We start from the raw sequence: 24,229 nt of genomic DNA, 5'->3' as shown, positions 1-24,229 counted from the left end.
AACAACCCAGGAGGAACGTTTTAATGCAAAGGCAAAGCATACTCACGAGAACTACAGGAAGGTCCTACTGGACTGGTGGGAGGGGTGATTGGCAGCAGTCTCGGATCTATGAATGATGTGAAGGATGTTGTGGAGGATGTGCTGCTCTTGGCAGGTGGGCTTTCAGCACAGGGGCTCTGCAATGAGAAACAGGATCTGCCTCAGGTGGGCAGTGCTCAGGGCACACACCCTGTAGTGCTCTGACAGAGCTGTTACCTGCCTCAAGTGACCCCTCTCCCCCCATGCTCACAGCAGTGTCAGAGCCCTCTGGGGCTGCCCTGTGCTCCCTCATGTGATGCTTGGGTGGGAGAAAGCCAGGGACAATGAGCAGAGGCACACCAGAATGCTGCCATGGCAAGGAGCAGAAGGTGTGAGTCCTCTAGCTTGTGCCAAAGGGGAGAAAAAACAAAGCAAGGAAAGAAAGAGAGCAGAGAAGGAGATGGGGGGAAATAAGTGGAACGATGAAATTTGTTAGGCAGCTCAAGATTTCTAATTTTCCTCCCAGATAAAACTTTTAAAAGAAAGAAGAGATGTAGTGAAAAAACTCATTGTAAAAAGAGACAGGATAGAGGAACTTAAAAAGGCTGGAGCTCAATCCAGGCAATCTGTAATTTATCTCTTACCTTAGTCAGAGGTTTGTTCTGAGGTTCCTGGCAAGTCAGTGGCACTTGTGGTGGGTTCACAGAAGAGTCTGTAATTTGGCTTTGCTGAAGGAGATCTGGCAGGAGATAGTTCTGGTTGTTTATGCTCCAAAGGCCTTCTTGAGTGTTTGGAATTTGTTTCCCTAAAATCTGATCCTGCATGAGAACATACAGATAAACACCACATTTAGTTTATTTCCAATGCACTCTACAACTCCTCTTAATTAGGATGATAAATAATGAGCACATGGAGAGGAGTGCTCTCCCTTGATGCATCATTTAAAGACAAACCCTATGGCAAGATTAAAACCAAAAATTAAATACCAAAGTGTATGGCAAACATCTGAGATGACAAATCTGGGGTTTACTCCTGAAGAACTCCACAAATACTCTTCATCTACATTACCTCAAGCACAGAAAAAGAAGGAAGTTCAGCCTCAGAGATACCAAGTCAAATGATTTGCTAACGAGTTTCAGACCTGACCTTGGCATACTGCAGACAGCAGAAGGCACTTCTTGGTTCCAGACCTGCATTTAGTTTGAAGCCCTTCACCATTAATTTTATTGCTACTTTCCATTTACTGAATTAGGGAACCTTACACCAGAAAGAGGACATTTAGTAGGACCCAGCATCAGCATTTGCAGTATAGTGACATTTGGTTCTGCAGACCTCCTTACAGCATCCCATGGAAATACTTGTGAACTTTGTGAGGTACCACACAAACTCTTTCCCTGACAGCACTGTCTATGGAGTCAGAGGTGGGTTTCTGGGAATACATTTTATGTTTTAATTTAGATGTAAAAACTGAAACCAAAATATGCAAGTCAGTACTTGAGACTGGGGAACCAAGCCAGTATGGGGCTTTTTAGTTCAGTTTTCAGTCACATTCAACTGAACAAAACCAAACCAAATCCCCATTTGAATCACATGGGCAGTTTGGTACACCCTAACCACTTCAAAGCTGCTCAGGCTGATGGGACAAGGAAAGCAATGCTGGAGATGATGTGGAGACTCATGGTGGCTGTAGCTGGTGGGTGAAAAAGGGTTCAGAGGAAGGGATGGGAAGGCTCCACGAGAAGGGGGGAAAAGACTAGAAGGCAGAGGAGAAATTTATGAGGTGTCAGCCATCTGCCTGTTCTCCCTCCTACACTCTTTCCCCCAAACCTACCAAAACACATAACTTCAACTCTTTATCATCCTCCCTCATCCTCAGGGTGGGCCTCAAAGACCCCAGTGCTCTCCCTTCCCTCAAGAAGCCTGGATATCAGGGGAAAGTGGAAACACTGGACTGGTTTTGCCACAAGAGAAATACTGGTTTATGCCCCATTTATATTTCTTTCACCAAAGCAGAGTCTTTTCTCCTTGAGGATGGTGGGACAAAAGTCAAGTGGAACTCCTTCCCCAGGCAGGAGGGTCACCACTCTGGTCTGAAGTTTAGAGACACCAGAGGTAAAGAAAACTCCTTTTTCTTTCTACCCTGCCACAGCTCTGGAGAAAACACGAGTTTCACAGTGATTTATCTTCCCTATCTGTGAAGTGAGAATACACTCAATAGTATCTAAAAAGGACCCTGACACCAAGTACAAGTCTTATTACTGTAATTTTTTTCTTGTTTTCAACCACAAAGAACATTGTTCTGCTTTGTCTCTCTTCATCTTTTCTGCGCTGATATTTATCACAGGGGAAAATCCACATGACTGGAAGCCTCTACTAGAAACTACAGCTGGAAGGAACCACAACATGACATATGAGAACACAAGAATTTTTGCTAAGCCAGTAGGGAGAGATAAAGTGGTTTTCCCCTGTTCTGGTAATATTTTAAGCAGTAGGAGGTAGTTCACTTTAAACTGGAATAAAAAGAAGTCAAGATTTTTTTAAAAGAAGCAACAATGCACACCAACAATAATAACAGTGCTTTTTGTCCAGTGCCTTCAAAAAATACCTTGACATCAGAAACAACTACAGGTCAATAAGAAGGACAAATAAAGAACTGCAATTCTGTACCTAAATGTAAGGATTTCTACAGGAAGCACAAAACCTGAAACTACACATTTTTTTTTTAAGGCTTATAGCTATAATTTGCAATGACTGAGAAGGACTTCAGAGTGAGAATGCTCCCAAGAAGCAATGGATATGGCATTTATCATGCACAATAATGACCTGACTCCCCCTCACTGTACCCACCCCCTTACAAATGGCCAAATTACCTTCTGTTCTGCCACGGTGCTTTGGGGTTTCAGTTCAATTCCATCTGGTACCCTTGTCCTTGAGAAATCTGCAATTCTGCTGCTTAGCAGTTGCCTGGTAACAAACTCCAATTAATGAACAGAACTACTTCGGGGGGGGAAAAAAAGGAAAAAAAAAGGAAAAAAACTACACATAACCATGTTCAAAAGTGAACATAATTAACATTCAACAGTTACACTCAAAGGTTCGTGTACAAAAGCAAGCTGATTAGTCTGTGGATCTGCCTGAATGGGCTTGTGCCTGAGGACCACTCACACACAGCAGGAAGCTCTCCCCACCTTGACAGAGAGCATCCCTTCATCTCCCTGCACTTCATCCATCATCTTTCAGACACTACATAGCTCAGGCAAGTCCCTCAAGCTGTCATTTGGGAAGTGCCTACTTCAAAACTTCTGTCTCCTGTCACACATTCCCCTGTGGGGTGTAATTATGAGCCACCCTGCTCTCCAGAGAGAGCAGCAGCTGCTCTGCCATGTGCTGCTGTCAGGGACCTCTCTGCCAGTGCCTGCTGGGACAGGCTACACTGGAATTTCATCCTGTGAATCAGTCCCTGAAACGTGGACCTCCTCACCTTAAAAGGAAACACAGAAAGCGTTGCCCAGTGCACAGAGAGACAGAAGAAAGCAAGAGCCCCTGGACTGGCTGGGGCCAAGAGTCCCCCTAGCCCAGCATCCCGTCCTCAACAGTGATCAAAAGCTGATAGCAAAAGCAAGAGTGAGAACAAGGCAAGTGTCTGTTGTGAATTCCCAGTACATCACTGCTTCCTGCACTGCCTGAGGTATCTTTGCATTTTAAACTTTTTCACCCAAGTGGAACTGCTTCAAACATGTCTTGGCCCCATTTCTGCACACTTCCACCTCAAATGATTTATTTATCCCATTTATTTATTTATACCCATATCTTTTTTACTGCAATCCATTTAAGCCTATTACATTTTTGCCTCCTTTCCAGTAATTATAAAACTGTCTGGATTCAGCCAGTGTGAAGGGTTCTGCAGTACTATGTGCCAACTGGTAGCAGACTGAAATGTATTTTTTTTCTTTTAAATGATGCCCCATGTGATAACAAAGAAGGTTTGGTGAGAAACCTACTGATTTAAGATGGGTGTGTAACAGCTTTTGTGGCATTTTTGTTGTTTATTTTTTGGTTTTGGATTGTCTCCCCGTTCTATGTGAGTGGGTAAATATTTGCATACTAAACTTAAAAGGAATGACAAGATGTGGATTAGGATCAATGGTGAATGCCAGGACCTGTTCTTATTAGGGAAGCAAACAGCAGCTGATCTTAAATAATGTCAACCTCCAACTTAGGAGAGGGAGAAAGTAATTCCTAGCCAAGCACACACCTGCATCCACCTTGTCCAAATGCTGGTAGGAAACAGCAATCAAAGAGCAAAGAGAGGAAACTGAACTATACAAATAAGTCCCAGGATACTCAGTGTTTTAGGGGCATACTGCAGGCATTGGAGGAGGAAGCACTCCATAAAGTAGGAGAAATTAATATCAATGGAATAGATGTTCTAAACAAGGACGTAAGACACTGGATCCTATACACTGACACTCTTCCCTTAAAACAAAAAACTGGAGTGGGTGAGGAAGAAGTCTGGCTCATCTCACTGTAAAGAAAAACAAGATCAGAAATTGCTTTACTGGTGAAACACAGCAGCCCTTAGTTCAGCATGCTCAGAAAGGAGCCTTCTCAGGGTGGTCACCAGGATTCATCCAAAAGCATAGTAAACTCCTTCTCTTGCAGATGTCCCAGGTATAGTCCCACTGGGCACCTCCAGGAAAGCTGGAGTGTGGTCATCAGGTGCTGTGCCACAGCCCAGGCAAGAACAGGAAATCACAGGTTGGTTTCAGCAGCCCACTAAAACTTGGCCCAAGGTGCTTCAGCCAGAGCCCCTCAGAAACACTCCAGAGTGCAAGGGGCTTCAGATCCTACATGCTTTAGAGAGCAAAATACCCCCAAACCCTTCAGTTCAGCCAGAATATGCAGTTTCAACACTGGCTGCTCCTTTCAGTCAGATCACTATCCTATTTGCTATTTACTTGGCAGCAATCAGGATATACTCCCTGAAGTATCTTTTAATATAAATGATGTTCAGCCAAGGTGAAGGGACTTTGTTAATATCAAGATTACAGCAATGACTTTACAGGGGCTCTTGCAGTGGCTGTGTGCACAGGAAGATAAATGTGACAAAGAGTATCCTAACTGCACCTCTCCAGAGGATGGGTGGATCTCAGACACAGAGGAGATGCAAATAACAAATGCAGAGTTCCAAAGGCAGTGATACCACTCCTTCAAATCATACAGCATGCAAGGATCACAGCAATCTGACACTTACACAGCAAAGTCATTGCTACAGGGCAAATCCATATTTTTATGTAGTCTTTCTGAAGTCTAGGATGAATTCTACGACCTAGAGTGAATAAAACTTTTTACAGATCAGAATAAGGTGGTTTAGAAGAGGATCAGTAGGAAAACAAAGGCATTACAGTAAAAGTCAGCTCTTTTAGGTGCACTGAATAAGCTACAAGATTTTTAGCATTCTTTTTCCTCATCTCAGCCTTGAAAATAAACTTCAGAAATGCAAATGAGCAGCATATGCAGGCACAAAAATTCTACCTCTTCAGAGCAGCACAGGGGAAAGGACTGGTACCGGCCCAACACAATAACCTGCCAACTCTGCTCCAAATCTGGACATCTCTGCCTGACACCTGACAAAACTGCATGTGTAATTCTGTCAGAAGAGCAAGAGCCCCATCCCAGAGAGCTCTGTGGCCCTGGGATGCACTTCAAAGTAAATCTTAGAAGCTGAATTAAACTGAAGTCTCTTTGCAAGAAAATCAGACATTTCATTCACCAATGCTAAAAAATGTTTCTGTTTGCTGTTCCTGACCCCCTGACTCCCTTCTCTTGGAGCAGCAAGCTATTCTTGCTCCCCTATTTCTCAGCAGAATACACATTTTACATGACAGGTAGAAGACCACAAGATGTCAGCTGGAAAGCACAGCAGATGCAGAATGTCAGTATTAAAAATACAGCACATTTTACAAAACCATCTCTCCTTTTCATGAACAGCCCTGGTGAAGAAATCAACTTTTCAGTGGCAATTATTTCTCCCAGAGTGAAGAGACTATGTGATCTCAAGGGTCATGTTTGCCTTGTTTTCTCCACTGTAACCTGTATTTATCATGAAGGCATACAGTTTTTACAGTTTTGTTTCCCTCTCCTTTTTTCTTTCAAAAATTCCATCAAAATGTACATCAATGTGAACTAATCTCTATAAAAGCACTGCCCAGTATATCCAGTTAAAACAAGACATTTCCTCATTGTCCCAGGGCAGCAAGTCATCAAAATGTATTATTACCCTGTGCACATCTGATGGAGCAAACATTTACCCCCAGGAGTTCATTAAAATGCAATTAAATTGCTTAATTACAACTGACACAAATGAATGATAGTAACTTCAAAGGAGGGGGAGTATTTAGGCATGCCAGCTTTTCTTAGATATTTAGAATTGTGTAACAAGAATAACATTATTATTAATAATAATAATAATAATAATAATAATAATAATAATAATAATAATAATAATAATAATAATAATAATAAATAATAATAATAAAGCCAACCTTGTGTGGTTTGTGTCATCTTCATCACTGCTGCTGCTGCTGCTGCCTTCATCACTTGAGGAGGAATAGTCTGCTGCTTTTACCAAGGAGTTGGCACTGTCCTTCACCTTGGCAAAAGAGCCTGGACTCTGAGCAAAGAAAACTCAGCTGAAGAACCCATTGTTAAACAGCACCTGCTGTATTTTACTGTCCCAGCATACACAGTTATGGTCACTTCCACCCCAAAAAAAGCTTTACTAGGAAGCTGATCTGGTTCATCACAGGTGAGCATCTCACACAGGGAAGTGACTTGAGCCAAAACTGGACACTCTGCTGAGGACCTGAGCTGGACACAAGTCAGACCTGGACTGGGAGCACTGAGCTTGAGCCAGCCTCACACACGCCTCACTCTGACTCATGAGTGACAGCAAATTCACACACCAAAACAGAGCTGTCTGCACAGACAGACCCCTCAGTGAAAACAATGGACAAATCAAAAATATCAGAGGATTTAAAAGAACCTACTGCAATCTGGCCTGGATGAGAAACTTTTTCAGGCTTCTGATGCAGCTGCACACGGTTCTGGGACAAAACATTCTCTGCCTTGGCCAGTCCTGGATTCCCTGAGGGTAAAAAAACCCAAAAGTTTCTTTTTTTAAGTGTACATGCCGCAGGTGAGAGAGCAAGACAAGCACAGATAGCTAGGACCCAAAGCAGATACCAGTCTCTGCTGACAAACTTCTCTTTTCTCTTTGTTGCAAAGGAAAATCTCATTGCTTGTTTCCCAGTGGTTCTAGAAGCTGCAATATTACATACATAAAGTGATACTGGTGCACTTTAATGCTGCAAGAGTAAGACAAGGAAACCAAACCCTTGGCAACACACTTCCACTGCACATCAGCCAGAGCTTCCTGGAAAGGGAGCAAGGGAAAAGGTGAGGGCATCCTAATCCCTTCCTCTGATCCTCTTCTTGAGGAGAGACAGCTCCTCACATCATCAGCTGCTGGTCATACTCCAGCACCATGGGCCAGGCAGCTATTTCCTGTGACTGCAAGAAAGCTCAGGAGCCTGAGCCCCCCTACACACCCCTGGGACAGAGGTGCTGCCAAGATTTGGCCTTCATAAAACTGTTACACAGAAACAGTCCAAAGTGATTATCTAAACCCAACTGGGCGAGGGTAAACAGCTGCACTAAACTGCAAATCTTCCTGTGAAATGTGGGCCCCCACTGCCTGCAAGCACTGGGAAAAGCAAAAGAAGCCTTGAAGGGATGCTCTGCACAAGGGAAAGGAGGGAAAGCCACTGTCCCCTCATCCTGCCCTGGGACACACTGGCCAGCTCAGTGCTTGCCTTTCTCAGCAGCTTCTCCCATGACTACCCCACTGTTACCAACAGGACTCCTTGTGAGTTAAGGGGGGAAAATTCAAGCTCACACAAATGAGGATTCCTATTTGGTAATTTAGGTTTGTCACAATGGTTTCACATCTTCATCCATTTTGCAAAGCTTTCAAAACTCACAATTCCTTACTGGTCAATAAGCAACTAAGCAACTCAGCAGAACTATTAGCTTTAAAGTATTTATAGCCCTTTCCTCCAATTCATTATCCCTGTGGGTTTGGGAAAGCAACAAACTCCATCTGAAATGCCATATGCCAGAACTAGCTGTAATTTAATGACACTTAAGAACTCAAGGAGACAGTTTAAACCACAAGGGAGGTTTTCTATTCTTTCCATTTCTGGTGAGATTTTTGTTTCCCCATGCCAAAATAGCACAGGAGTTACACATCACATGGACTCTGCAAAGTTGAGCTGGGCTGTTGCATGTTGTTCAGCTCTGTTATTCAAACACAAAATGACATAAGAGCAAAAAGAAACAAAACCCAAGCAATTTAAAGTCTGCTTTGGATTTCTCTTGAAGAAAAGCTTCCTATTCTTTGTTGCTAGTAAAAGCAAAACTGGCTTGATTGTGTAAGTGTAATAAATAAGCAATTTGTTCTCATTTATCAAGGGCTTTTAAATTAACAATGTAAACCTCAATATGAAAATAAATGACCTCATAAGATCACTGGGGTGGTTTCAGAACATTTTTTGCATCCACCCTGCTTTGATTTGGATTCCCCATGTTCCCAATCTTTTGTGGCCAACCTGGATGCAAGGCCTTGTGACACACCAGAGCTCTGCGAGGGGCTGCACAAGAACTGCCCTGCAGCTGACCTACAGGAATCACCCTTGGGAGTAGCAAGAACTCTCCACCTCTCCACATCCCCATCTGCCAGAACCTCAGCAACCAGAATCTGTACTGCAAAACACTTCACAACAACGAGCAAGCTGCTGCATTCCTACACCACTTCCTGACAGCAAAGGAGATTACTAAGCTGTACTTTGCCTAAATCAGATGGTTTTATCTTCCTTTTAACTTCTAATACCCTTTTTTTTCCAATTCCACTATCTTTCTGCACATAAAAGAATACTGGAGAAGTATTTCATAATGTGCTGTAGAGAGAGATTTATGCTTCCTTTTGCCAGTACATTATTAGAGAGCAGAAATATTAGTGTACATCAACTGCTCAAGTGTATCATCTTATCAGTGGGCAGTGCAAAGAGCAGAATTTGCCAATGAGTGAATATCAGTATTGAATTACATCTGTATTTCTGGAATGTTGGCTCTGCTGAGTTTGAATTATGTCACTAACTGCAACAGAAATTATTTTTTCCAATTCTTAATTGAGGCAATTCAAATTTTCCATATGAAAATATATTCACAGTCACTTTTCTAACTCAAAAGAGGAAGTACTTATATTTTAGGGACTTGGACCATAAAATCCAGAGGGCTTTCAAAAGCCTCTCACCAGAGGATGTCATTAACAGGACATATCCCATTCGCAGTGCAGAACTTGACACCTGCAGAAGACCATTTCATGTGACAGGAGTTCAGTACATTCTGACTGATGGATCTTTGACTTAGGAATCACCTGAGGTTGACCAGCTGCTCTGATGAGATCCCATCTCCCACTGCTTGGTGCCAGGAGTGCTGCTGCTACTGTTCAGCTTCAGAGCATGTCCCCCAGGGGATGACTGATGAGTGTTACTGAGCAGAAAGACAAAAAGCAGATGAGACTCTCGTGTGCTGGAACAGAGACTGGAACGGAGCTCCTGCTGTTACAGTACAAGGTCATACTCTGGATAAAAAAAAGTTTATTTTCATTGCTGCTCCAAGCAGGGCCACCCAGGAGTGAGAGGAGATGATGGAGGGGACAGTTTCCTCTGGGCAGTCATCCTGGGAGACTACAGAGATTTCCAAGTCATTACAAAATATCTTATATTACATCTCCCTTGGAATCTTCAGAGTCAAGTGTCAGTCCTGATTCCAAAATCTCATGGCTTTACAACTCAAGAGAACTGCTCCACTACCTTCCTAGAAGACACATCAGCAGTGACTTATCAATGGAGAAAGAAATGCATTGGACAGTAAAATAAACTGCCAAGCCAGTGGCTCAATCAGAAACCCAGTCCCACTCATCTGTAACACTGACAATTACTTATTCATTCCTTTTCTGCTTTGCCTCCTGTAATTCCCAAGTGGGGAGCATTTAGGGCTTGATTTCACTTGAAAGTTATTTCAGACGATGTTTCTGACTCTGACTCATCAGAAATGCTGCACATCACTTTGTTATTTCAGCTAAATCTACTTCACTCTCCAGTCTCTCCAACCCATTCTGTTCCCTGATTAGACATCCAGTGGAGGCTGCCCTTTTCTGCTGAGCTCTAGACATCCTTGGTCTTTTCTCCTGGGATATGAAAAAAGTACACCAGCCTTAAGGGCAGACTGCCAAAATTGTCACAATACATCTACAAGCTGCCTGTTCAAGCTACTATCAGGCAAAACAAGCAGCACAAGCTGTAATTAAAAGTGCCTGTACAAGGAGTTGGAGTCAGACCCCTACCTCACCAAAGCACCCAGACACCTGACTGTCCTTTGAAACCAATGCCACTGGCACTGAGAGCATCTGCCAGATACTTCAGTTTTCCTATTGACAATAAAGCAGCATTAAAAAATTAAGCATAAAACACAGTATAAGCACAGTGTACATGTACAAAGTATACAGTGTAAGCTTAGTTTTAGAATAAGCATACAGCACTTAAGAGCTTACCTTGAAAGGCATCTCTGATGGCCAGGCTGATCCCTGCTGTAAAATTTTGAGGTTGTCCTTTCTGGAACCTTAAGGATTTAATCAAACATTTCAAGGTTGCTATTGATATTTTAATAAATAAACCAAGTCAATAAACCTCATGCTTATCCTGTATCAATGAAAAAATAAGACTAACCAACAGAAATGAACAATAGTTCAGCAGGACCTGTGGGGAGGTATTCCATGATATCAGCACTGGAAGCTGCAAGTCAGCAGCAGGTGCTTCCAGTTTGCTCTCAGCTAGCATAGTCTATCAGGGTGCAGACAGAAAGAGGTTTGCACCTTTCTTCAGAGTCAGTATCATTCCTGGTCAATATTTAAAGCAGACAGTGAAAGGCACCTGCAGTCACTGAATGCAGCTTTCCCCAGCTGGTGGATTACCTCATGTTGTTACCACAGGCTGGGGAATGAGACACACACACACCCCAGCTGCAAAGTAATAAAAGAAATACACATATGGGCATATGAATTCCTTCTCAGATAGTCTTGGAGTTGTTCTTAGAAATTCTGTTAGAAAGAGAAATACACCATCACCTCAATTACACAAACTAACAAGCTTTTCTACAACAGGCCAGACCTTTTCACCAAACAGGCTGCTACAAATACCTGGTCTAACAAAAGAGGTGTGTCTGCAATCACAGATCCTGCAGATATTACATGTGTGCAGATATCATACACTGTGTTGATTTGGCACAGCCTGGTTGTTTGGTAGCGGTGAGGCCACAGAAGTGGCTTCTGTGAGGAGCTGCTGGAAGCTTCCACCATGTCTGGCAGAGTCGATCTCCGATGGCTCTGGAGATGGACAGGCTGCTGGCCCAATTAGAGAGGTTGTCTGTGATGACATATTTAAAGAAGAAAATCCAAACAGCACACTGGCAGTTTATTTCCAGGATGGCAAGGTTCCCCTGCTGCGGCACAGTCCTGGCACAGCCCTGGCGATGTGTGATTTGTGCCACCGCAGCCGCCGCCATCTCAGTGCGGCCTGCAGCGAGCCCGGCCTGCACGGCCGCCCCAGCCAGCCCCGCTGAGGGCAGGAGGGCAGGGCCAGCCGCGGCTTCTCCTGCCCGGGGCCCTCACCAAGAGAGGCCTCAGACAGCGCCAGGGCCGCCACTGCCCACACAATGGCAGCAGGGCCGCCCGGCCAGCAGTGAAAACATGGTGGGTGAACCTAAACCTAAACCCAACACTGAACTTAAACAAGATCAACCTCTTAGTGCTGCAGGATCCTGAAGGAATCTTTGAATTTGTGGAACTTGTTGGCAATGGTACCTATGGGCAGCAGTTTTACTTCTAGTCAGAGAAGAGGAGCAAGTGAGGACATATGAGAGAAAACAACATGGCAGCAACGTCAATGGAAAAAGGCGCCACACATGAGATTCCTCTGCAGGCTGGGGTGAGGACCACGGTGAAACAATCTGTCCCCCTGTAATGCATGAAGTCCAGAGGGGATGCAGAGATCCACTCACAGCCCATGGGAAAAGCGCTCATATCAGAGTGGGTGGATGCCAGAGAAAGCTGTGATCCAGTGAGCGACCCGAATGGAGAGAGAGGGCCCTTGCTTCCAGAGACAGAGACAGGGCCCTTGCTTCCAAATTAGAGCACCCTATCCTTAGAGGATGGCACCCTGTGGAGGGGTGACCTGTGCCACATCCCTCCCATGTTTACCTGTGGGAGGGACCCCACAGCACAGCAAAGACTCCTCTCCCTGAGCAAACAGAAGATCTTGAGTGATGAACTGACGAAATCCCCATGCCCTGTCTCCCTGCACTCTTGGTGGGAAGGAGGAAGGGGCTGAGGGGAAAAAAAGGTGTTTTAAAGGCTTATTTTACTTCTCATTATCCTCCTTTAACTCTGTTAATAATAAATTTACTTTATACCTTTAATTTGAACCCGTTTTGCCCTTAGAGTGTCTTCTCCCAGTCTTCATCTCAGCTCATGAGCCCTTTGTTAATTTTTTTCCCTCTCCTCTGCTCAGCTGAGAGCAAAAGAAGGTGAATGAATGGCTTTTGTGGGTGCCTGGCATTTGGCCAGTGTCAAACCATGACATATACATACACATAAACCCACACCACCAATCTCCTTGTAAATTTGCATCCCACTTTCTAGATTAGTGTGACCCAGTTTATACACAAGCAATGAGATTTTTCAGTTTCATGAAGTGCAGAGGGTGGATACTACACAGTGCAGTGCAATCAACCCCCAATACAAACACCCCGAGTTTTACCCACCTTTGGGGGCTGCTCTTTGCTGTGGCTCCAGAACACCTCGTCCTGCCCAGGGCTGAGTGGAGCTGTCACCATGTCTGACAGGGAGCTGCTGTGGTACACGTCCTTACTAGCCCGGAAATTCTCACACTTGAAACAAACAAAACACATGGTGAATTGCACTTCCCTGCCTACCTAACAGGCTGCAGTCTCAACAGAGATCAATGGTTCTGCCTTGGAGATTAAATATTTACTAAGTGTAGCAGGAATATTGTGTCTGGATAGAGCCCTACCTTGCTCACTGTGCAGTGAGCTATTCATTTCCAGCATGTTAGCATGTTAGGCACAAATATCCCAAGGTGAAGGGTACCACAAAAAGAAGTAGTGAAAAAAATCTATTCTCTCTGTGTATATATACATACACACACACACACACACACACACACACCCCTTTCTTAAATCTGTGGAGAAGCAAATAGGTCACTGGCAATGCACAGGGAGCTAACTACCTGGATGATGCAAAAAATGCTGTGGAGTCACTACATTTCATTCAAACCTGGACAATGCTTCAACTGAAGAATTTCCACAGTCTAATCATTGTGGGAACCCACCTCCCCTAACTTAGATGTTGACTTTCAAGCTATTCTTTGCATGGCGACCACCAACCCACAGTCACTGGAGGCAAACTGCCAGCTTCAAAGACTTTTTGAGTGCTCCAGTGATTATGAGGGGACCCTGGTCCTCCTCTGAAATAAATTTTAGAAAGAAAGAAAAGAAAGAAAGAAAGAAAAGAAAGAAAAGAAAGAAAGAAAAGAAAGAAAAGAAAGAAAAGAAAGAAAAGAAAGAAAAGAAAGAAAAGAAAGAAAAGAAAGAAAAGAAAGAAAAGAAAGAAAAGAAAGAAAAGAAAGAAAGAAAGAAAGAAAGAAAGAAAGAAAGAAAGAAAGAAAGAAAGAAAGAAAGAAAGAAAGAAAGAAAGAAAGAAAGAAAGGTCAAACTTGAGAATGCAGTAAGAAAGAATGAAATTATGTTCAGATTACACCCTCATGGGTGGTCAAGTCCAGGTGATCCCATTGCAGCCACCTGTGTTTAAAACATCTCTAAAGGTGTCCAATGAGAGAACTAGGATAACAAAAACCCCAATCACAGCACAGGAAGGGGAAGGAATCAAGTTACTTCCTTACAAAGTCTTCACTTTAGGGGAACAAGAAGTCGGCGGTGCAAAACTCAAGCTAAAATAGTCAACATTTGCTTCTCTGGTTTTTTCTGTATGTAAAAGGAGAAATCTACACTATGATGATCTGCTACCCCAGTGTCTGCCAAAGAGGAAGAAACTCAGCGTTAAATGTGTCAGCTGAGAGTACTGCCTCCCTGAAATGAGAAATCCTCTTGGACACAAGACCAAGACAGAGCACACAGAAATTCTGTCTGAGCTGGGCCTGTCTGCAGGGCAGATTCTGCTAATGCCGGAATCAGTTTGATATTACAGAAATAGAAGAAGTATTAGAGAAATGCCTAAAGCTGTACCACTCTGTGCTTCACCTCGTCTGATCTCCCATGCAATGCTGGGCCAGGGCTGTCTGGGAGTGCCTCTTCCTCAAACACACGGCAAGATCAGCACCTCCAACACTTGGAGGCCTAAGAATGATGTTTTCAATTTTTTTCTGAGTCAGAGTTCCAACTCCTGTGTCCCAACTAAGTTACTGCACCTTAGACCAGAGGCACTTGCAGTACACTTTCCCCAAAGAATTACTCAGATGAGTATTTTATTGATTTATCAGGTAAGTCTATACAATTCTCCAGTTTATCCATCCTAAAAAGTAAATCACTGTAACTAGAACTTCACACAGCTTTCAAGAAGATAATAGGATTATGAACCCTATATAATTGTACAAGACTAAATTTCATGGGAACAATGTTCAACGTCAATTAAATATTGTCAGGCAGCAATTCCAAAACTAGATAAAAGATGTCAAAGATGCCTCATTGCAACCTCCCAGACCTTTATGGCAAAGTCAACTGCCAAAACCAGTCCTGAGAAGTTCACTTAGTTATTCAGGTGCTTTTCCTGCCTTTTTGGGACAATACATTCTGTTGACTCTCTTTAGAAAAAATAGCTTTTTCAGCAGTTGTAACATATGTTCTTTCAAAATACCTTTTTGTCCAACAAGATTGTTTCTAATAACAGCTTTTAGTTAACCAGAATTATTTGACCAGCAAAGTGCTCACCTGAAGAGATTCATTATGGGTACAGAAAGAGGTTTTGTAGCAGGTGTATTATTATCAGAATATTGGAGGATTTTCTTTTCCTTGCCATTTTTTCAACAAGATACATATATTTTTTTTTATTCCAGCCTTTGAGTCCTGATGATTACCAGAAAACTATTTGTGTTTAAAAGCATGGATAAGCTTTGCTGAGTCATGATATAAGTGACTGAGTGATTCCAAACTCTGCCCAGTACACCAGCTCTATGTAAAGCCAGGAACAGACACCTGCTTCCACAAGCAAGCCAAAACCATCTCAGATAACCCCCAAAATCAGTGTTTGATATTCTCCTTAAGTTTATATAGGAAAAATAATTTAAACGCCTCCACCTAACAGTGATTCTAAACAACTGAGATTTGAACTTTAAATTGTTTTTCTTGTAAGTAATATCTAAAGAACAGCAGCTCTCCTCAAGCACAGAAAGCATTGGTAGAGAAAGTGTTACCTACTGTGTGTCCTCAAACCATAAAGGGACATGTAACTGAGCTAAGAGAAAGAACACTGATTCACAACATGATAGCATAAGGTGATACAGCACAAAAGACTCATTACTAGAGTTAGTTTAAAACCATTTACAAGCAAGAAGTTTTAAAAAGAGGCTGTGCTGCTTTTTGGAGGATGCCCAAGTTACTAATTTGAACTGAATCTACATAGAGGAGATAGATTAAGTGCAAGTGTTGTTAGGAAACAGCATAAGGAAAAGGAATTTCTTAAACTTCTGAGCAAGTACTCTGGGATACTAGGGCACTCCATGGCTTTACACACAGCTAGCTCTTGTAATATTGTTAGACTTCTTGTTCAGATTCAGTCTCATCACACAATAGAGAATATCTAACTAGCAAATCCTATAGGAAAACCACAAGAGTTAATTAACAATTGAGCTTATTTCCACTAGTCAGGCAGCAGGAGATGCTGGGCAGAAGATCAGTCTCAGTGACTTTGTTCAAGAAGCCTCTGTAACATTCTGCAAGGAGTCCAAACCAGCTCATCCCACACCACCACAACCAGAGAGCCAGATCTGCTGTGTACTGCAGCAAACACAAACCTGGAACAAAGCATGTGGAATTGGTACACTCTGAATCTCACATTTCCCACAGCAGAAAGATCAAATGTAAGGCATTGACAAATCATGCTCCTTTCACTTCAGGAGCTGTGTTAAGTTTTTCAGTGAAACAATTCTGAGAGAGATCTGGGCATCCAGGATGTGCCACTAGATCTCATAGAATATGACTGTTGAAAATAAGAAGTCATTTTTGTCTGAGCAGAGCAGTGCTGGCAAACTCTCTGACAAACCTGGCTGGAAGTTCTTTTGTGCAGCATCTCTGATGAATTCAGCTTGCATTTTGACTCCCCAGTTCACTTCTATTTTAAATCAACTATGCACCCACATACTGAATTTCACAAGTATATTATTTTGGTTTTTAATCTCCAGGTGACTACCTGACCCATCACTTGTACTGCCTAAACAGCTCATGCAGTTAATGCAGGCAGCATGTCCAAACATGCTGCCATTAGCAGCAACAGCTGCTCCCAACCAGCAAAGGGAAAAATAACCCTTCAGGGGATTGATAAATTGCCCCTTGAAGCTCATGTGGACTCCATGTGAACACAGCAGGCAGCAGCACAGATTGGCTTCTCCCTGTCCACATGCACTGTCAGCTGGAGCTCTGCCTTGTGAGGGGGTACCAGGGCACCTCCCAGCAGAGACTGAAATCACACAGCAACCACTGTGCATCACTTGCTGCTATTATCCTTAAGTAACACCATCACTCTGCACAGCATACATTTTCTGTAGTGTAGTCTCCATCAAGAAATGTGAAAGAAGTTGGTAAATGCTGCTTCATTCCTCACCACTCCCCTCAGCAGCTCAGAGAGGTGCTACAAAATGGGAAAGCACTGACAGGGTGCAGAGGAATGATCACTTGTCCCAGGTGAAGCAGCCTCTCATCCCAGGAGTGGCTCCCAAGAAGGACAAGACTATGCTCTGTACAGCCACTGTACTCCTGCAGAATCCCAAATGCCCTGCAATAAACTATGGATGTTCCCACTGCAATCACAGGGCTGAAATATTTGCCTCAGGGAAGCTGCCAGCCTCTGCCCAAGGCTAAGCTACAAATGTCCTTCTTGTAGACCTTGCAATAGCTCTCCAGTGATTTGATGCTGCAAGCCAGGCCATCAACTCAGCCCACTTGCAATGCTCGTGACTTGAAACAACAAACAGGCCCTGGAAAAAAAGGATGTGAGAAGACAAACAAATATTTTTCCAGGTAAAAGCTATCAGGTGAAATGAGGCCCTTCTGCTCACAACATCTGTTTCTGGTGATTTTTCCATCATCACTGGACAGCAAAGCAAGCTGAAGAGGAAAGGCACAGGGAGGCTTTGACTCAGAGACTGTAAGAGGCAGCCATCATCCCAGACTCCCAGACTCTGAGACTCGCTCCAGGGCACAAGCCAAAGCAGGATAAGGGAGAGCTGCTTCCCCAAATCCTCCTGCTGGGGAATTTCAGCTACTCTGGTATCTGCTGGGAAAGCAGCATGGTGAGCTGAAGGCAATCCAGCAAATCCTGGAAGGCACAGAGGGTAACTTTTCCAGCCAGGTGATAGGCAGCCCTGCCAGGGGCTGCTGCACTACTGGTCCTGAGGGTCACCTGCACAGGGGAGCTAATCAGTGAATTCAAGGCTGGAGCAGCTGGGGCTGCAGTGATCATACACTGGTGGAGTTCGTAATCCTGAGGGATATGGCTCTGGCAAAGGGTGAAGTCACAATCCTGTAGTTTAGGAAAGTAAAGGAAAAAGGAAAGAAATAAGGATAAATAAAAGGAAAGAAATTCTTATGATGAGCATGGTGCAACACCAGAGAAGGTTGCCCAGAGAGGCTGCACATGCCCCATCTCTGGAAACATTCAAAACCAGGCTGGACAGGGCTCTGAGCAGCCTGATCTAGTTGCAATGTGCCTGCTCATGGCAGGGAGCTGGGCTAAGTGACTCTTAGAGGTCCCTTCTGACCCAAACCATCCTATGACTCTGTGACCTCTCATGCAGGATGTTCACCCGAAGCTCATGCCAAGCCAAATCAACAACGAGTTTAAGAAACATTTAGGATACTACAACCTGATCTCACAGTAATAACCCATAGTTGCAGGTATGCTCAGAGAAGCATACAGGCCCACGCTGCAGCCTGGTGAGGCAGTGTGACACGCTCTGAAAGCAGCTGAGCTGCAATAACCCACCCTCCTCTGCAGCCCGTCATGCCTAGAGCCACCCCTGTCCCTCCCCAGGCAGTGCAGTACCTGCACGAGCAGGGCTCTCTGTGGGGCAGGGGTGCAGGGGCTGGAGCTGCTCCCGGATCCCATCCTGGGCTGCGCGGTGGCCTCGTGTCCCAGCGCCGCTGGCCACAGCGAGGGCTGCGCGCCGTCACTCTGCTGGGCTCGCTCCTCGGCCTGCGAAGGACAAAAGCAGCAGCACATTGCACAGAGAGCCCCAGGCTCATGGGCTGGATGCTGTCCCATGACAGCACAGAGCACACCACCTCTGATGGACCTTCCCACCAAGGAGGACAGCCCTGGCACAGCACAAACCACCATTTCCTCTCCATTTGCAGCCCTTCCTTCTCCATCAAGTCTCCAAGCTGCAGCAAGGAAAGGGGCTTGAGTTTCCATCTGCTGTATTCTAGGCCTTTCCTTTGGCTGCAGGCTGAGATTTTAGCTGGGAGGAATCATCTGTCTATACTTATCTTTGACAACATGTAGCCCGTTTGGCTGTGCATTAATTACCCCCTTCCACAGCATTGACATTACTGCACTTTGCTTTTTACCTTAAAACACTTTCAACACTGTCTTTTGGTATGCTACTTGTGAGAAAGACTGAGGAACATGATCTAAAAGGAATAAATTTCCCGAGGGCATTGCTCATTACAGAAGTCTTTATCCTGCGGTTTTGACTCCACTATGCTTTTCAATTCTGTTCAACATGACTAATTCCCATTCTCTAATGTAAATCTTCAGCATATCCTCTGATGCAACAGCCTGGAAACAGCTCTACACAGTAAACTAGAGATTAATGAAATAAAAAATACCCTGTATCTGTGTTAGGGTGGGCATTCTTAACAGTATCTCTCACTATCTGGATGTTTGTGCCTGTATCAGAAAGGTAAGCATATTCTTAGCACAGCCTAGAAACTGCTGAGGACGTGGAAAATTATTCCACTTTGTCTCACTGTGGAAAAAAAGAAGACCAAAACCTAAAATAAACCCAGTTACTAAAACAAGCAACCACAGCCAAACCACAAAATTCTAGCTCCAGTGAACACACTCTTGAGGCCACATTTTCATTACCTGCAACTCGTAATAATGAAAGGCAAATTTTACTATAAACAAGGAAGAAAATGTAAAAGCCAGAGATGACAATTTACCCCCCAGCTCTGTGCCCAAGGGGAGCTGGCATGAAAGGCTTTATGATCCAAATGCAAACTCATGCAGATGACACTTTGGGCTTCCAGAACTGACTCCAACCCCTCCCAGACACTGAGCTAGCTTGGAGTCTGCCTCCCAGCTCCTTCACTCTGGTGCTGGTGGGACCAGATTCAGCACAGAGTGAGCTCACATCTGGGCACAGATGCGCAGGGGGAAATTGTCCTGACCTGCTGGGGACAGGATAAGCACAATGGCAAAGACAAGGAACTCCCAAGAGAGGGTTCTGCACCCCCAAACATTAAACTTGAGGCTTCGTAGGACGTTAGGATTTTTTGTTTGTGTTTAATGTCTCAATGAAACTATAATTGTTGAGCTCTTCTGTGTATTGATGACTGGTCCTAGAAATGGGAGCCCTAAAAAGTACAAACAAACTCACTCTTGAGTAGGCTACCACTGTCCCCATGCAGGTCCCTCTCAACAAAGGAGCTAACATTTCTCTGGCTAATGAACTGGAAAAGTTCAGTATCAACAGGAGCAAAATCACTGACTTATCCCTGTTAAACACAGTTACAACTTTAAAGCATTTTTAGATCATTGCAAATAGTTAAGACTGCTGACAAAGAAGTCTCAACCAAAAAGGGCAACTCTGTACCATCAATTATCAATTTAGTGGAAGGATCTGTGACTTCCAAGAAGTTCTGAGATTAAGTAAAAAATATTGTACAATATCCTTAAAACTCGAACATCCTGTTGCAGCCATAATGACAAAAGCCTCATGCTGTGAACCTAAAAAGCAACTAATTGCACTAAATTAAAAGTTAACAGTAACTGCACACTAAATTCTTCATTTTGCTATCAAGGAGTAATTTACAAAACACATGCCAAAACAAGAGATGAGTATCTAAGACAGTATTTTATTGGTTTTTTGTCTTCTAACTACAGAAAAGTAGAAAATAAGTTAATCATCAGAGTTGCATTTTCACCCATTAAAGGCCTAGAAAATGCAAAGCTTTCTTATTGACTTTGATGTTGTGTATTTAGAAAAAGCAGCTTACTTCTCTGTCCACACTCAATTTGGTCCTCAGCTGGAATAAAACCCAGCCCTCCATCATCAAACAAATACTGATTTCAAGAGCAATTCATTCAAATTTCAGTAATGATTTGCTTAATCAGTCAGTACAATAAAGCCTTTAGAACCAGGGCATTTGTGGTTTTGACAGTTAGGTTGTACTTCAAACAGAATTACTCTCGTTTTCACAAACTGCTCCTCTAACAAGGAGCTTAGTATCTCTTGTTTTCCTAACTTCCTGCTGCTGCTTAGGTGTTTGTAGACTCTATTCAGTTACTGAAATTCATCATTTCACCAATTCTAGCAGTTACATTTAACTATTTATCAGTACTGGACATTTCAGCTCAGGGAATAGTTGCAGCACACACATACAAGAAGATGACAAAGATAGCAGCAGCAAGGTGTTAAGAAGCTGCACTGCATTTCTCCTATTTACATGTGTATGAGCTCTCCTCATGCCTCTGGTTGGGCATTTTGGGAAGGTGCTTTGCCAAAACTGCACAGAACATCAGATCCACTTTTCTACTGAGGAAGCACCTGTGAGCTGCTGAGATTTTGACCCAGGCTTCAGTGACACAACAAATCACACACCAGCTGTAGAACTAGGTTAACCAGTTGGTATTATATAAAAAAAGCATGCTAGAAATGAGGAAATGGAAATGGACCCAGAGCTTTTCATGACATGGTAACAGTGACCAGAATGAGTTGGTGGGTAGAAATACTGTCAGAGTTAGCAAAGGAGGAAAATGGATTGCAGTACAGGCTGACTGTATGTGGCTATCCCTGATCCATCAAACCTTATCCTGGGACATAAAACCCAAGAAAAGGCATCAGAGGCTGCTTGCTGGGGCACAGAGCTCTGTGCTCAGGAGGCCGGATGCTGTTCTGTGCCTGGCTCAGTTCTGTGCACCCTAACATCAGGCAAAGACCTCTATTAAACCTCAGGTGGCATTACCTTATTTCATGCCTCTCTGAAAGACAAGGGAGTGACACCTATTGACCAGAAGAACCTCATTTGTCCACTCACCAATCAAACCCTTCCCTCAACTCAAACAGAAGTGACAGAACAATTCTTCCTTTCCCTTATCCTCTGAATATTAATGGAAACTGAAGACTGCAGCATAAGTGTGTAGAAAGACAGGTCAAGCTTCAGATGTAGGTTTAAAGATCAGTCTGCTCTCTGCTTCAGCATTCCTACAGCATCATAAACTACAAACCACCAAAATGCTGCCCTGGCCAAGACAGTACCTCTTTGCCTGTGCTGCTTGATGGAGGATGCACTCCCACATTTGAACTCTTGGAAAGCTCCTTCTTCTTCTGCTTGTGGTCATGCTGGAGAGACAGCAGCTGGGTCTGATCTTTGGGGAGGGTTCTGTGCATCTTCCTGTTGTGCTGCACATCTTCCATCTTCTGAAAGCAGAGAGTGATGAACCTCAGAAACAATGATACCTTGGAGGACAACCAAGTTGCCTGCTGGAAATAGTGGCTTTTCAAAGAACAAAGTGACCACAATTCCAGCAGGGCTGACACAAGAGTCAGAACCCTGAGCAACAGGAAGAATAAAGTGGCACCAAACACTGCTTGGCTTTTTAGACAGCAGGTCAGAAAATCATATTTGTTCTTTTTACTTTCACTAAAACCAGAGGTCTTTAATCAAACACTGCATGCTTCTGTTTGATTACAAATCAATTTGCAGCTGAAACATTAGAAAAAAACATTGTGGTCAAGATGACAGACTTGATAATGACAGTTCAGCATTAAAATTAACCTCTGCTCCACTGTTTTTGTGAAAAATAAATGGTCCTGGTTTCAACATGAATGCAAAATGGGGACTGGAGATGTAAGCTTAGGTTTAGCTGATGCTGGAAGCTGTCAGGGTAAAGGAATTTTAATCAGACTAATTCAGCACAGAGGAACAGCAGGGACAAAAGTGGGAGAGGCAGTGTCCCTGCTGTAGATATGGAGGGTGACTCAGTAACATCTAAGTCAACTCAAAGGAAGGCTAAATCTGAGAACAAGAGGCAGTAAATGCATTAGTGAAGTTCCTCCTTGGTCCATGACTCAAGAGGATGGGAACACCCTCAGGGAAGTGAGAAAGACATCAGATACAGAACAGGGAGCTGCAAACTGCTGTCAGCAAACACCCTCTTCATACCTGCTTCTTTTCCAATTTCCTCTGTCCATCTACTATGAAGTATTCATCTTCCACGGCCCTTTTGTCTTCTTTGCCCCTTTCCTCTTTCCTCTGACCGACTTTCACCTCTGGCCACCTCTGCTCACACTCCTGCTGCCTTCGTAGCTCCTGCTCTTGCCTCTGGTGCTGGGAGAAAGCCAGGGAATAACATTGCTTATTTTATTTTACTTTAGTACCCACCCATTGCTCATGCCAGGGCTCATAAATCACAAGGCCCATTTCCTGCTCTGCAGTCACTAAAGGGGGGACACCTGACACAGCACAGAGCAAAAGTGGGCAGGGACAAGCTGCCACCACAGTGACTGCCAAACCTGAAGTGAAACCTCTGTCCTTTTGGCAGCCCAGGGCAGATCTGTTATTTATGAGGCATGTGAGATCTCCCTGACCATTGACAACTAATCTAATGACAAATGTCTTCCCAACATTTCAAGAAGGAAGGGTTTTTTTTTCCCAGAGTGTTCCCATTTTGCTCTGAAGTGTTCACACAATGCTCAAGTTATGTCAGATACTCAAGAGAAAAGACACGCTGGTGATTTTTGTGTTGTGCCACTGCAAAAGAGAAACTGAAGGGCTGGAGTGTGTCCAGAGAGAGGCAGCAGAGCTGTGGAGGAGTCTGGAGCACAGGTTTGATGAGGAGCAGTTGAGGGAGCTAAGGATGCTCCGCCTGGAGGAAAGGAGGCTCAGGAGGGACCTTACTGCTCTGCACAACTCCCTGACAGGAGGTTGTAGCCAGGTGGGGGTCAGGCTCTTCTCCCAGGTTAAAAACAAGTGGTGCCATGGCAGGCTTAGATTGGATATTAGGAAAAATTTGTTTACTGAAAGGCCGGTCAAGCATTGGCACAGACTGCCCAGGGAAGAGATGGAATCAGCTTTCCTGCAAGTGTTGATAAAGGTATCTGGATGTGGCACCTAGCACCAAGATATAGTGGTGGACATTCAGTGCTGGGTTAATGGTTGGGCTGGATCCTAGAGGTCTTTTCCAACCTTAATGATTCTGTGATTTTATGATTTAGCTCTGCCTCTAAGACACCAGTGTGTCAGGCAGCTGAAAAGGCAACCAGCTGCCTTTTAATATCTTAAACAAAAGCAGGGCCAAGACTCTGGACCAGACCAACAGACTGCAAACTGGGAAATACATAAGAGGAAGAAATGGGGATCTCTCAGCCCATCTACCAGGGCTACCACCATCAAACCTACTCAAGCAAAATGCCCTTCCCCTTCCCTTCTGCTCACAGAGCTCAGGGCAGGTTATCAGCAGCAAAAGGACAGAGCCCATCTAAAACCACAGTGTTCAAAAGTGACACAGATCTCCCAAGGTGCCAGACTTGATCCAGGTTGAGCTCACAATTTAACA

At 43.9% G+C, this 24,229-nt stretch overlaps 1 protein-coding gene across 3 annotated transcripts in view; it reads right to left on the bottom strand.

The window, feature by feature from the left end:
* Window positions 1-24,229, bottom strand: part of NRK (Nik related kinase) — an 88,851-nt gene that overhangs the window by 17,953 nt on the left and 46,669 nt on the right. For 2 of the 3 annotated variants that reach the window (XM_036402164.1, XM_054516361.1), the window contains exons 13-23: window positions 22,837-23,001; window positions 21,930-22,091; window positions 18,491-18,640; window positions 12,961-13,086; window positions 10,694-10,761; window positions 9,515-9,630; window positions 7,068-7,165; window positions 6,564-6,691; window positions 2,889-2,982; window positions 663-836; window positions 47-176 (exon numbers count right to left, since the gene is read on the bottom strand). In XM_036402164.1, coding sequence (XP_036258057.1) covers window positions 47-176; window positions 663-836; window positions 2,889-2,982; window positions 6,564-6,691; window positions 7,068-7,165; window positions 9,515-9,630; window positions 10,694-10,761; window positions 12,961-13,086; window positions 18,491-18,640; window positions 21,930-22,091; window positions 22,837-23,001 — 1,411 coding nt within the window. The remainder of the gene's footprint in view (window positions 1-46; window positions 177-662; window positions 837-2,888; window positions 2,983-6,563; window positions 6,692-7,067; window positions 7,166-9,514; window positions 9,631-10,693; window positions 10,762-12,960; window positions 13,087-18,490; window positions 18,641-21,929; window positions 22,092-22,836; window positions 23,002-24,229) is intronic. The other variant, XM_054516362.1, reaches the window with a different exon arrangement.

Source organism: Molothrus ater, chromosome 14 (genome assembly GCF_012460135.2).
Source record: "Molothrus ater isolate BHLD 08-10-18 breed brown headed cowbird chromosome 14, BPBGC_Mater_1.1, whole genome shotgun sequence".
NCBI lineage: Eukaryota > Metazoa > Chordata > Aves > Passeriformes > Icteridae > Molothrus > Molothrus ater.
Note: the sequence above shows the minus strand (reverse complement) of the source record. Positions and strands in the feature narration are given on the sequence as shown.